Source organism: Lissotriton helveticus, chromosome 2_1 (assembly GCF_964261635.1).
Source record: "Lissotriton helveticus chromosome 2_1, aLisHel1.1, whole genome shotgun sequence".
Classification (NCBI taxonomy): Eukaryota; Metazoa; Chordata; class Amphibia; order Caudata; family Salamandridae; genus Lissotriton; species Lissotriton helveticus.
Genome location: NC_136059.1, coordinates 1,445,982,661 through 1,445,997,281, shown reverse-complemented (window position 1 = coordinate 1,445,997,281; position 14,621 = coordinate 1,445,982,661). Strand labels below are relative to the sequence as shown.

The 14,621-nt window shown below is 48.2% G+C and overlaps 1 protein-coding gene across 1 annotated transcript in view; it reads left to right on the top strand.

The window, feature by feature from the left end:
- KCMF1 (potassium channel modulatory factor 1) overlaps positions 1-14,621 on the top strand; it is a 251,875-nt gene that overhangs the window by 142,060 nt on the left and 95,194 nt on the right. The window contains exon 5 of the mRNA XM_078676369.1: positions 9,458-9,632. Within this exon, the coding sequence (XP_078532495.1) occupies positions 9,458-9,632 (175 nt within the window). The remainder of the gene's footprint in view (positions 1-9,457; positions 9,633-14,621) is intronic.

The following is a 14,621-nucleotide window of genomic DNA, read 5'->3' as shown; positions in this document are numbered from 1 at the left end:
CAACCAAGTATCCTGGAGCAGTGTTATAGCCGATTTGGAGAATATCTCCTCGAAGGACTCAACATCCTACTTCTTTCATAAACCATGCATATTCCAGGAGAATAATGCTAGATCGTGCAAGCAATTTAATTTCTAATCTACTATATTATCCATAAAGTTCACTTGGTATCCTTAAAACTATAATGCAGACTTTCAAGATACTGTTTTAGTTAGCTATGGCAATGATACATACTGTAAATGATCCATTCTTAGCAGCTAGGCGGGTGCATGTCGCACCTCTCCCTAAAATGTGCACTCCCATAGCGTTTTGCTGTCGGGAGGGAGCAGCGGTGCGCAGGCTGCAATCTCTTGTGGATCATGTTACTTTCCCTGGGAAATGTCGCTTTCACTTTCGTGAAGGCAGCTGCATTCCTTATAGCGCACACGGGCCCCTGCAGGGGGTTTAATTTCTCTTCCTATCATCTTTGCGATTCACTCCCGCTCCCCACCCTCCCAGGCCTTTCTCTATATGTCTCTACACCCCCTTCCCCATTTTCTTTCTCTCATTATTTCCCCATACTCTCCTTTGTCCTATTTTACTGCCTTCCTTTGACGCGAGCGGGTTAAAGGTTGTCCAGGGCAGTCGTGTAAATTGTCATTATTGGTAGCGCCTAACAACGGTGTTTACCTAATTTCTAAGCACTTTTAAATTTGGCAGATAATCGAACCCTTTTGCCCGCCGCATTTCTCTGCTCAGCTGGTACTTGCTGCAAGATAGCTCGACGGGTTCATGCAATTACTGCTGCTTCCAAGATCAGTGCGGACCTTCCACGCTGCAGGTTAATTCATTCCCCTAGGATCAGTAAACGCTAAACGGAGCTCTACAGGGTAATTGTATCCTTCTTTATCTACGGCTACGGGCAGGGATTTAAGTGGGCTGGGTCCTGCCAGTGCTCACCACCGACAGCTCTAAAGAGCAGGTACTGAGACGGGTCCCTTTGGGGCTCTCCATCAAACATTTTATTTGCGTTTGATGTAACTTTTTTTTTGCAGTTCTATATTGCGCGAACTTGAAGCACTTTGCATGAGCTCCAACAGGGACATATAAACTTATTTTTTGGTAGGCACGGGGAGCATAAGCCATTTGCCCAGAATAACAGGATGTTGAGCCGACCGAGATTCGAACATCCTTCCCCAGCTCCAAAGTCGGCAGCACAGGTCCTTACGCCACAATCTCTCACACACAAACTGAAGCATTTTCAATATTATATAAAATGAAGCCAGAGCTGTGTTTGCACATTGTATATTTATTTTATGCAACTACTAACCATTGGCAAAGCCAATAGTCCTGACTTGTAGGTGTAAGGTTACTTATTTTATTATATACTAGCTTACCCGTCGTGCGTTGCTGCGATCTCCGAAGAAAGGAAATTCAAGGAAACTCGTTATGATAACATTCAATTTACATTGTGTCATTTTTATTGAAATGTATTCATTTTAATATGGAAAACATTTCAAAGTGTCGTTTTACTTCTATTTATTTATTCAAATTCTTGTTGATACACGATTTTTTGGTTTTCCGTCGAGTGCGTACATCAGTATTCGAAAGATTGAGGGCCCTAGGTGGCCGATATTTAAAAATGTTTTATGCCAGAGACATTCGCGGGAGTGTACTCAACAACTTCCCAAAGTTTACTGGCGATCGGATGAATGGTGTTTTAATTCTGTTTATTTATTAAGAGTGCTTGTGGATACACAAATTTTTGTTTTTCCGTCTTGTGCGTACATCAGTATTCGAAAGATTATGAGGGCCCTGTGGGGCCGATATTTAAAAAATGTTTATGCCAGAAACCTTCGCTGGAGTGTACTCCACAACTTCCCAAAGTTTCATGGCGATCAATCAATCAATCAAAACATTTGTTGAGCGCGCTACTCACCCGTGAGGGTCTCAAGGCGCTGAAGGGGAGGAGGGGTGCCGCTATTGCTCGAATAACCAGGCCTTGAGGGGTTTCCTGAAGGTGAGATGGTCCTGGGTCAGTCGTAGGTGTGCAGGGGGGGAGTTCCATGTCTTGGCTCCCAGGTAGGAGAACGATCTTCCTCCGGTGGTGGTTTTGCGAATCCGTGGGACGGTGGCGAGGGTGAGGCTGGTGGAGCGGAGCTGGCGGGTGGGGGTGTAGAATGAGAGGCGGTTGTTGAGGTATTAGGGGCCCATGTTGTGGAGCGCTTTGTGTGCGTGGGTGAGCAGCCTGAACGTGATCCTCTTGCTGACGGGGAGCCAGTGCAGGTTTCTCAGGTGGGCGGATATGTGGCTGTGGCGAGGGATGTCGAGGATGAGTCGTGCGGAAGCGGTCTGTATGCGCTGAAGGCGTTTCAGAAGCTTGGCTGTGGTTCCTGCGTATAGGGCATTCCCGTAGTCCTGTCTGCTGGTGACGAGGGCCTGGGTGACCGTCTTTCTGGTTTCGGTGGGGATCCACCGGAAGATCTTTCGGAGCATGCGCAGGGTGTTGAAACATGAGGACGAGACTGTGTTGACTTGCCTGGTCATCGTGAGGGAGGAGTCCAGGATGAATACCAGGTTGCGTGCGTGGTCCGTGGGTGTCGGTGCGGTGCCCAGCATCATGGGCCACCAGGAGTCGTCCCAGGCGGATGGGGATTGTCTGAGGATAAGTACTTCCTTCTTGTCCGAGTTGAGCTTCAGACGGCTGTGCTTCATCCTTCTGCGACATCTTTCATTCCGTCCTGGAAGTTGGGTTTGGCGGTGAAAGGGTCTTTGGTGAGGGAGAGTATCAGTTGGGTGTTTTCGGCATAGGAGATGATGTTGATGTGTTTGCGTGCGATGGTGGCGAGGGAGCTCATGTAGATATTGAAGAGGGTTGGGCTGAGTGAGGAGCCCTGGGGTACGCCACAGATGATCTTGGTGGCCTCGGAGCGGAAGGGAGGGAGGCGGACTCTCTGGGTTCTGTCGGAGAGGAACTATGTGATCCAGTCCAGGGCCTTTCCTTGGATCCCAGTGTTGTAGAGGCGGGTTATTAGGGTGCGGTGGCAGACGGTATCAAAGGCTGCCGAGAGGTCCAGGAGGATGAGAGCTGCTGTCTCTCCATTGTCCAACAGGGTTATGATTTTCATCGGTGGCTGCAATGAGGGCTGTCTCGGTGCTGTGGTTGTCTCGAAATCCGGACTGGGATGGGTCGAGCGAGTTGTTTGCTTTGAGGAATGCAGTCAGCTGCTTATTGACGGTCTTCTCAATGACTTTAGCCGGGAAGGGGAGAAGAGAGATGGGGCGGAAGTACTTGAGGTCTTTGGGGTCCGCTGTTGGTTTCTTCAGAAGGGCGTTGATTTCTGCTTATTTCCAGCTTCCAGGGAAGGTGGCTGACGTGAAGGCGCTGTTGATGACGTTCCAGAGGCGGGGTGCGATGATGGTGTTGGCTTTGTTGAAGATATGATGAGGGCATGGGTCGGAGGGGGAGCCGGAGTGTATAGTGTTCATGACATGGGTGGTGTCTTCAGTACTGATGGGGGTCCATGCGCTGAGGCTGGTGGTGGGGGTCATTGGTTTGGTGGCTGGAGGCGGAGTCTGGGGTCCGAAGCTGTCGTGTATATCTGTGATCTTGCGGTGGAAGAATGTGGCGAGGGTGTTGCAGAGGTCTTGCGACGGTGTGATGTTGTTGTTGCTGGGGTTGGAGAGCTCTTTGACGATGCTGAAGAGTTCCTTGCTGTTGTGTGTGTTGTCCAGTCGCTCTTTGAACGATGTCCTTTTGGTGGTGCGGAACGTCTGGTGGTATTCGCGGGTGGCGCTCTTGAGGGCTGTTATGTTATCTGATGTCCGTTTGTGGCGCCAAGCTTTTTCGAGGGTTCGGCATGATTTCTTTGCGATTTTGAGGGCGTCTGTGAACCATGAGGTTTTTCTGTTGCTAGTCTTGCCTGGGGGGTTTCTTCAGTGGAGCGAGGTCGTCGGCGCAGTTGGTGATCCACTGTGCGAGATTGTGTGCTGCGTCGTTGGTGTCTGGGGTGTCGACAGGTAGGTTCTGGCTCAGCGATGTGGTCAGCTGGTCTGTGGTGACTTTGCTCCAGCATCTGCGGGGGATCTGTAGCGTGTGGTGGTGGGAAGTGGTCTTCTTGAAGGTGAAGTGGATGCAGCTGTGGTCGGTCCAGTGTAGTCGGGTGGATTGGCTGAAGGAGACGTAGTTGCTGGCGGAGAAGATGGGGTCGAGCGTGTGGCCAGAGAGGTGGGTGGGCGTGTCCACCAATTGCTTGAGTCCGAGGTTGGCGAGGTTGTCTAGCAGGGTGGTGGTGGTGGTGGTGTTGTTGTCGTTGTTTTTCTCCAGGTTGAAGTTCAGGTCCCCTAGGAGGATGTACTCTGGTGAGGCTAGGGCGTGCGGGCTGATTAAGTCGGCGATGGTTTCGCTGAATTGTGTCCGTGGGCCCGGGGGTCTGTAGATGAGCGTTCCTCTGAGGGTGGTCTGGGGGTCGATGTGGATCTGGAAGTGTAGTTGTTCGGCGGCAGTGAGTGTGTCTTCGGCGTTGGTCGTGACGCTGATGGTGTTCCTGTAGATGATGGCGATTCCTCCTCCAGTTTTGTTGACGCGGTCCTTCCGGGTGATTTTGTAGCCGTCCGGGATGGCTATGGTTATGTCGGGGGCCGAGGAGGCGTTCATCCAGGTTTCCGTGAGGAAGGTGACGTCTGGTGCTGTTGTATCAAGGAGTTCCCAGAGTTCGACGGTGTGTTTGTGGACGGAGCAGGTGTTGAAGAGGATGCACTTGAGGTGGTTGTTGTTATCGTTCGGTGGGCTGGGTGCAGGTTCGGAGGCAGGTGAATTTGCAGGCTTGGCAGGTGACGGGTCCGTGGGAGCGCCTCGGGCGGCTCGGTGGCAGGCGGCAGGTCGTCCGATGTTGAGTACGATGAGGGTGGCGGTGTCGTATCTCAGTCGGGTGCCCTGGCATCGACTGGGACCAGGGGTTCTGGCGCTGGGCGCGGTCCAGGCACGGACGGGCGCAGACGGGCTTGCCTTTGGCGCGCCTATGGTGCACGGCCGCTGTGTGGCCTCCATATGAGGGAGCGAGGAGCAGCTGGGAGGTGGGAGTGGGGCGGCCAATGGGAGACGAGGGGGCGGGACCGCAGGGAGGCAAGGGGACAACGAAGGAAGGGGGCACAAGGGGGAAACAGGCCAAACGAGCAGAAAGGTGAAATGCACAAGGCAAGGATGAACACAGAGGAAGGAGGTACAAAAGGCAAAATGCAAATGGGCACAGAGGAAGGAGACAAAGACAATACCAGTGGAGACGCAGGCGAGGCGGACTGATCACGGGCGGCAGCAGCAGCAGGGAGTCACAGGTCACACAGGGGGCTGCGTGGCGGTGAGGGGAGCGACCTGCCTGGTGACAGGGTCAAAGGTCGCTTGGATGAATGGTGTTTTAATTCTTTTTATTTATTAGAGTGCTTGTGGATACACTATTTTTTTATTTTCCGCCTGGTGCGTACATCAGTATTCGAAAGATTATGAGGGCCCTGGGGTGCCGATATTTAAAAAAAAATGTATGCCAGAAACCTTCGCGGGAGTGTACTCAACAACTTCCCAAAGTTTCATGGCGATCGGATGAATGGTGTAGTAATGCATAAAGGACAAGCAGACAGACCGACATACTTTCGTTTTTATATATATAGATAGATCTGGAGGCAATGACCGAAGCAGCAGAAAAAAAACAGTTGTGCCGCACACTGTGCTAAGAACAAATTTTTTGCTTAATGTCTTTAGTCACGCCTTTAATTACATCGGCCACGCCCCTTTGGGACCTCAAGTTTTTTCATCCCACGTAAAGCCCTGGCTACAGGAATGCTGTGGTAAAATTTAGCCCCCAAGTGCATCCTGTTAGACGCCTCAGTGCGATCACTGGGCTCAATGAGGAGCCCACTCTTGCTCCTTTAAGACCGCTGAGACGCCCATTCCATCCTCTCAATGTGACGAAGTTGCGTGGTATTGAGGGGAATCCAGCCTAGGAAAACGCTGATCGTGGTCAGGCAATGACGCAATAAGCAAAATAAAACAATAAACGACTCAAGGTAAAAGTGTGGCTTGGATGCGCCACGAACAGCTTCAAATATGTGGAATCACAAGAGAAGGCAAGGAACGGCAAAGGGCAGGGGTGGAGGGGGAATACAGGGGAACCTTTCTCGTGGCAGTAGGGAGGATAAAACAATCTCCCTTCGTCCTTATGTGGCACAGAAACAAAAAATGGCAAAGCCAATCAGTCTCGCCTAGACAAGATTAATTGGCTTTGTCAATGTGATTTTTAGTCATGATGCACAGCGGCTGATCTAAAAGTTTTTGTGTAATAAAACGTTGTGATGTGGAGCACTGATCAGACCCCCAGGATATAGCGGCATGGATTCGCAAATTTAGCGGCACAAATATGGAAATTTAGCAACACAAATATGGAAATTTAGCTGCATTTTTGCTGAACTTTATTTTACTCATAATCATTTATTTTCAGCATTAAATAAATGGAAACTGTTTTAGCATAGTATTCTGCTTTGAAATAGGCAGCCTGGAATATGGGACAGAGGAAGCAGCCCACAGGTAACGGATGTTATCCCTAGGAAAGGCAATCCTCCATTTGCTATAGTGTAGGTTCTGAGAAGCCCATCAAAGATGGCCTGGTAGCATCCCATAGGAAATGGCATTCCAGAACTTACCTTAGTGAAATTAAATATTTGCATAAGATCACACAATTTCAGCATGTAAGCTACGATTTTATCCATATTTTCCAGCTTCACTCTGTACAAATCAGCAAGTAAGTGGGTATCTATTTGTCTTTCCTTATGTTAAGACTTTGTTTTTAGTTTTAATCTCCTAGTGCATTCTTCTGTAGATTTTTAAATTATATCTCCAACTTGACCCGAAGGTATTGAAGCCCTTCACATGTGCACCAGTCACACTACAAATTTACAACACAAACACATGCATTGTTTATGCACTAAAATACAGGTCTATAATGAGGTGCTGGAACAATTCTACATGAAAATAAGAGCTACGCATTAGCTGATTGTCATCCTATGTAGCCGATTTGAACCTCTCAGGATGATAAATCAATGGCTTACGACTATCTTTAGATTTTAACTGAAAGCATTGCTTAACTCTTAATATAGCAAAAACAACTCCAGCCATCGCCATGTCCAGTAATACAGCCTCTTTTCACAGAGGCACTTCAGGCGACAAATTATGCCCTTTCTCTTCTGGTCTTGGAACTTTGCTTATTCTAGTAAACCAATGGAAGAGGTTTGCAGGATACTTCTGGTTACAGGCCCTATCAAAGTGTTCTTGTATGTAGATCAGCTAATACACATTCTCCCAGAAATTTCTATTCCAGCGTTAATTAGCTCATCCTGCAGCTGGAAATGTTGCTTGCAATGTTGTTTAGACCATTCCCGATCAATCCCCGGGAATCACCAACACTTGAAAGATGATAACATGTGACCTCCACTATGGGAGTAGTTTCCAAGTTATGTGGGCTACCTATAAATGAATAATTCTCTAAAGCTGTGAAAACTTTACCAGAATAATATGGCAAGATTCTGCAGAAAACAAATAGTGGAAGAAAGGTGTTCCCTGATACTAGCCCCTACACTCCTTCAATTTCGTGGGTACTTTTGTAAAAATCGCGGCATTTTTACAAAAGTGCAGATTTCACAGCAAACCGCGAAATCGCAAAATCCTGGACGGTCTGACTGCTGTGTTATATATATTTTTTACATCACTTTCAAACATGTTGCACAGCAGGTACAGCGCCAACTTTTTATATCATTTTCAAAGCCAACTCGTGTCAGGAAATCAAAAAAACAAAGCCATTGCGAGACCTATTGGTTTTGCCAATGCTTGTTCATAGATGATAGTCAAGAGGGGTGGCCTAGCCTCCTCCGGGATCGGACCAGTGCAGACGGGCCTTCTCTTAGCCCAGTTTTCACCTTTGCACATCCTGCCCTGCAGGAGCAGGTGGTGCTCAGCAGTGACTGCTCCTTCTCCTTCCCAGCACTGCAGGCAGGTTCAAGCAGTTCAAAGTAAAGGCAAAATCAAGGAAAGTGTCTTGTGCCGTGGGAGCAGCTAGTGCACTTTGTAGCCCTGCCTGAGCTCAGCTGTGACTGCTTCTCCTTTGCCCACACTGCAGGCTGGCACAAGAAGTCCAAAGTGAAGACAGTATCCAAAACATGCACCTACAACTCCTACCCCCACCCAGAGTTTATGATGGTGAAATATACCTCACTGGTGCGGGCGGCATCTGGGAGAGGTAGAGGCCAGAGCTCTCTAGTCTTTGAAGGCGACCCAGTACTAAATGAGTCTTCTGGACCTTGAAACCAAACGTTCGAGAGCTGGTAGAGGCTGGGCACTGAGAAGTTCTAACTCACTTCTTCTCATACCCCCTAATCTGAAAAATAAATCCACCCAGGCTTGAGCCTTCACAGGAAAGGCTCCCTGGTTATGGAACTCACTCCCCAAAGAGCGCCACTGCAACCCCTCATTTTCTTGCTTTAAACAGGACCTCAAATCTCTACTGTTAAACAAACTAGTTCAGCATTCTTACAGTTTGATCCACATTTACTTAGGTCCTTGCCTCTGCAGACTCTTTTGTTATAATATCCTAACCCAGTCAGTCCCTGCATTGGCACTAATGTCAATACCTTAATGGCTGTATTGTTATGTACTTTTCTTGACTGTTCTCACTAGTTTCTTGCTGTTTTATGTATACATCTTTTGACTAGGTTTTACCCACACACATCCACACAAGTCTCTCAGGATAACCTATGATCTTGTAAAGCACTTTGATACCCCCACGTCTAGCTAGACCTAGGTAAAACTCAAAAATAACTAATTAACAACTTAATATGTTCCACCTGGCCCTAAATGCCTTCGTCATCCATCAGAGGAAGGCGGTTGCAGATCCTCAGGGCCAATATGACTACCATGTTCTTTAAATGATCCTTTCTACTGCCCCTCTCTCCGCACTGCACCATAGTGCACAAGTGACAAAAATGTGTATATAAGTGATTTTCGGAATATGAGGAGCCACCCAGTCTTGGACATTTTGCTGCTTGGAGTTCTAAGTTCTGTCAAACCACTAGAGCGATGGCTCTGCTGGCGATACCATCCAAAAGACTAATTTAATTTGCTTTTTTGAAGGTGAATGAAAAGTATGACGCAAGGGTCTAGTGCTTTGATGTGACATTATGTACCCTATGAAATGTGAAATACAAGACATGTTCTTATGACTTTACGGGGCTTGTGCCATTAAGAACAAATCTGGCATCCATGTTATGTGAGCTTTTGATGGTTTTTCTCTCTAACTGACTTTTCAAAACCTTCAACCATCCTATTTAAGCAAGATAAGTTCAAATTACTTTGGTTTTTCCAAAAAACTTCATACTTTTCAAAAGTATACTTTTTTCAGTTTTATATCTTATACATGCTTTTCTTGACTCTTGGACAACGATGAATCCAGTGGTGTCAGACACGTGCGAAGAATGTTTCACCCTGGCAGGGGTTTAGGTGGTCCTCGGGCTCGAAGGTCTAATATGCACTTTACAAGCAGTTCCACTGGTGGACTATCTTCTTCACAGAGTTCATACTCTCCAAGCAATAGAGAAGCGATGGATCCTATAGCAGGTAATAAAATTGTCCTTTTTTATCCAACTATTGTGTACATGAAAATCTCTCATCTGACCACAGATATTTTTAGCACTTCCCTTGTGGTTCCTTTAACAAGTATTCTGAAAATGTTCTTCGATGTAAATGTGTTAAATATAGCCATGAACTACAGCTAAAATTTCTGGTGTCTTTGCGTTAGTGGTTTTTGTTAGTGGTTTAGTCAGTAAAGTAACTTCTTTACCATATGTTATACGGTTGCACTGCCACGACCGAGTCCCATTTAAATATGTATCTGGAGCAAAGCAGTAAGCATGTCAGTGATTTTTGCTGAAAGGGCCAGCCTAATTCTGCCGTACTCGATGTTAAATTGCAAAAACTGGTGTACGTGCTGGCCTAAGCTTTTACTTTAGCAGAGCAATAATGTCTCCAGGCCTCAGACACTATCATAGCCATTAGAGACATAAATGTGTATAACACCTTTAAATGAGCAGGTTTATCCATGTATCTATCCAGCAGCTGTTTAAACTATCCTGCAAAGGATAAAATAGTCAAATTAAGCAATATCTAGCCCCATCTGGTTAATTCCAATATAAGGGCAACTTAAATCTATTTTCTGAAGCTGTCTAACCCTAAGGCATGGTCACAGTAAAGTGCTTCCCTTCATTTGACTAAACCAAAAACAACAACTGCTGGACGGAATGCTGAACAATGCTAACATTCACCCCAGTCACAAAGATCTGGGTTCAATCTATTGTTTTTTTGCTTACCACGCCACCCCAGTTTGGACCCAGCCATATGCAAATCAGTTTGGGTTGGACTGTTCCCATGGGGAGCAGAGTCAACACTGATTTGCATATGGCTGAGTCCAAACTGGGGTGGTGTGGTGAGCGAGAAAACAATGGATTAAACCCTTATCTTTGTGACTGGGGATGAATGTTTGCATTGTTCAGCATTCTGTCCATCTTTTGTTCTTTTTGCTAATTTATTTGATAACATAAACACAACACTATAGGGTACCACACAATGAATTTGGAGAAAATATTTCCCTTCTCTTCCAGGGGATGCTCATCAATAGTCATAACTACTGAATATTCCCGCCCACGTGCCGGACCCCGGAAATAATATAAAAATATATATGTAAAAACACATATATCTCGCTCCGAATATATGTACACACATATATCATTTTTTTCACGTCAATGCAGCCCCAAAACCAAGGCTAGACAATATAAACACTTCTATATGCACAGCAATTAGTAAGGAAATAAAACACACATTAGGTCAAATAGCTCTTGAACTTTGTGTTTTAATGAGTAAAAACACTCATAAATCCTGAAAATTGCTCATAAAAAACATTGTTAGCCATAGGCTGCATTGCAAAGTGATAACACGAAACTGAAAGCATTTTCAGCTAAAACTGGCACCGTGCCTTTAAGGCAGCCATGACCCCAGGCTTCCCATCATGCCTCAGGGGTGACAGTTAGGTCAGTTGTTCTTTCCGGCTCTTTCAGTCAGGACCCTGGTTAAACCGCTGCCACCTTTTTTTTTTTACTTTCTGTCAAAAATATTTGGTGTTTTCCTTCAATTTTTGTATTCACTCGACGGCTTTTGGCCTTAGAGAGATAGTGCTACTTTTTTGGGCTCAAAAAAGGTTAATTTGTTGTCAAAATGCCTTCGCTTCTTGATCTCTGCCCTTCCTGTGGGAAGAAGAAGGCTAAGTCTGACACACATCCTGTGTGTCTCCTCTGTCTTCCTAACTCTCATTCTGCAGAAAGGTGTGATCACTGCAAGTCCTTGTCAAGTAGAACTCTCAAGGACAGAGAAAAAAAATCAGAATTGATGGACTTTCTGAGAGAGGTAGGTCTCCAAAGAGACAGAAAAAGCGGAGGACGCGGTTGACGTCGAAAGATGTCCCGTCTTGCTCTCCTTCGGCGTTGGGATCGGCGTCGAAGGTTCCACCGACGACGACGAGTCTCCCCTCGACGGTGAAGACTTCAGCGCTGAGAGTCAAGGTAACTCTGCTGCCATCAACTGGGCAATGGGCAGCGTCGAGTGAGAGGTTGCCGTTGGAGCATGGCAGCTCGACGTCGAAACCTCCGCCGTCGAAGTCTCAGGTCCAATCTTCGACGTCGAGGCCTCTGTCGACGCCTAGTCATCGGCGTTCGACGTCGAGGCATCCTCCGTCGGCGTCCCTTCATCGAAGCTCGACGTCGAGGCATCCTCCGTCGGCGTCCCATCATCGACGCTTGACGTCGAGGAACCCTCCGTCGTCGCCAGGCGATCGGCGTCGAGGCACCCTCCGTCGACGTCGAGACATCCTCCGTCGGCGTCTCACCATCGATGCTCGACGTCGAGACATTTATCGTCGTCGACGGGACATCGGCGTTCGATGTCGAGACATCCATCGCAGTCCAGTCGAGGGCATTCAGCGTCCAGGCATCCTCTGTCGGCGTCCAGTGATCGGCGCTCGACGCCGCGAAGGCCTTCGTCAACGTCACCTCACTGGCGTTCGACGCCGAGACACGGGACTCCAGCGCAGTCTCCACAGGTTCACCATTCCTCGGCACAGCCTCAGCCAGTGGTGGCGCAGCACACCGAGACGTCGACTCGACCGGCTCCGTCTTCGAGTCATGGGCCTACATCTCAAAGGTCCTCAAGAACAGCTTCAGCTGCGCAAGGTGACCAGGGCTCTCCAGTGAGCATCAGTCACGCTGCCAAGAGGAAGAGAACACCAGAACGTGGTTCCCGCAGTCGCACGGCTTCTCCTGTGAGCCTGTCTTCCTCGTCAGGCTCATCTTCCGGCCCTGTGTGATAATTTATACCTCAGGCAGCGAGGGATTAAGGCATTCTCCTACACCTCCTCCACATGGGCAAAAGGATGTAACACCTGCACGCTCTCCAGTGAGGGACACCGCGCAGCAGCCTCTGCCATCAGACTCTCCGCGATGGTATAAGCCACTACATCACTGGGCTACAGACAAGGAGACAGCGTCTCGATTGCAGCAGCCGATCTCTAGGCCTAGAGAACGGTCACGCTCTCTGGTGAGGCCCAGCGAAAGATCACGCTCCCCGGTTTGCCATAGGGAAAGATCACGTTCCAGGGTGCGATCCACCAGGCGTATATCAAGATCTAGGTGCAGGAGGAGAGAACGAAGATCTCCTACTACCTCTTCTTCTCCGACACGCTCCCATAGAGACTACTCTCCCACTCTGACGGACTCCCCGCCATCAAGGGTATCTCCGATCGATGATATCTTCACCTTTCAGGACATACTGGGTAGGGGGGCTCTGAAACTGGGAGTTCCCTTAACAACTCCGCAGGTCAAGACCTCAGTGATTTTTGAAACGCTGCATCACAGGTCTGCACCCAAACTCCTTTTGCCGTTAGTGCCTGGTATTATAGATCCGGTGATGGAGGTATTCCTCACCCCAGCAACGATTAAAGCGGGTCCGGCGAGGATCCTGAAGAAATACAGATCTCCGGAGGACCCTCTGTTTCTCAGAGCTGATCCGCCCTCGGACTCAGTAATCATCGCAGCAGCGAAGAAGTCCAGTGCGGTCTCCTCTTCCGCCACTGTACCTCCGGACAAGGATAGCAAGATGCAAGACTCGTGGGGGAGACGAGTATGTAGTACTTCGGCGTCTTTTCTCAAAGTTTCCAACGCGGAAGCCCTTTTGGGGCGTTACGATAGGTCCCTGTGGGATTCTCTACAGCGTTTTGTGGAGAAGCTCCCTCAAGAGGACTGTAAGGACTTTGAGGAGATCCTTCTGGAAGGCAGTCAAGTCTCCGATCAAATTATAAGTGCTGCAGCGGACGGAGCTACCCTGGCGGCGCATGGATATGCCCATGGAATATCAGCAAGGAGATCATCCTGGTTGCGCCTAACAGCGTTAAAACCAGAAACTCAAGCGCGCATCCTGAACTTGCCCTTTTCAGGGACTTCACTGTTTGGAGCGAGCACGGACGAAGAGATGCAGCTCATGAAAGCAGAGCTGGACACTCTCAAGGCGGTAGGGCTTGAAAAGAAAAAAGAATTCAAAAAGAAATACCTCTCCTACAACAAGGGCTCTTCAAAACAGCGGGTTCAAACCCCTACCTGGCAGAAGAGTCAAGACCAGCAGGGACAGCAAAAGTCCCAGTATAGAGGAAAGCGTAATTCCAGAGGAGGAGGGAATCAACGCCAGGGCAACAATAACGGCAAAGCCCAGTCAAAGCAATGAGTCTTTCCTTCCTCCAGCACCGTGTACCACTCCAGTGGGGGGAAGCCTTGTGGATCATTTGGAAGATGGCAACATCGAATCATCAGTTACACCTTCTGCAAAAGAAGTGGCCACTCTCCTCAAGAAGTCAGCCATCGAGAGAGTGCCAGTGTCTCAAAGGGGAAAAGGATATTTTCTGGTCAGAAAAAAGGGCCAAAAGGCAGAATACAGACCCATTCTGGACTTGCGAACTCTCAATCTGCGCGTCAAAAAGGAAAGATTTCGCATTTTGGCGCTTCACCAAATATCCACATCTCAGGAGGGGAGATAGGATGTGCTCGCTGGACCTCCAAGATGCCTACTTTCATGTTCCAATACACCCCAGTCACAGAAGATTTCTTCGGTTCCGGGTGGGGACCTCCCGCTATCAGTTCAAAGTCCTGCCGTTTGAGTTGAAGTCGGCTCCCTGGGTATTCACGAAGTGTGTTGCAGTGGTAGCAGCCGCTCTACGCCGCTGAGGGGTCTTCGTATACCCATACCTGGACGATTGGCTGTTGAAAGGTCCTTCCCCAGACAGCGTAAGAAGTCAGTTCCAGACTTGCATATAGCTCTGCCAGCGACTAGGGCTACATGTAAACTTCGGAAAATAAGTCTCTCAACCCACCACAAGATTCACTTCCTAGGAGCTCTGCTAGACTCTGAGGTAAGAAAAGTGTTTCCTTCAGAGGAGAGACAGTTTTCGATAACCCAGAAATGTCAGCTGGTACTTCGCAACTAGCCTCAGAAAGTGCGATGGATTGCCTCCCT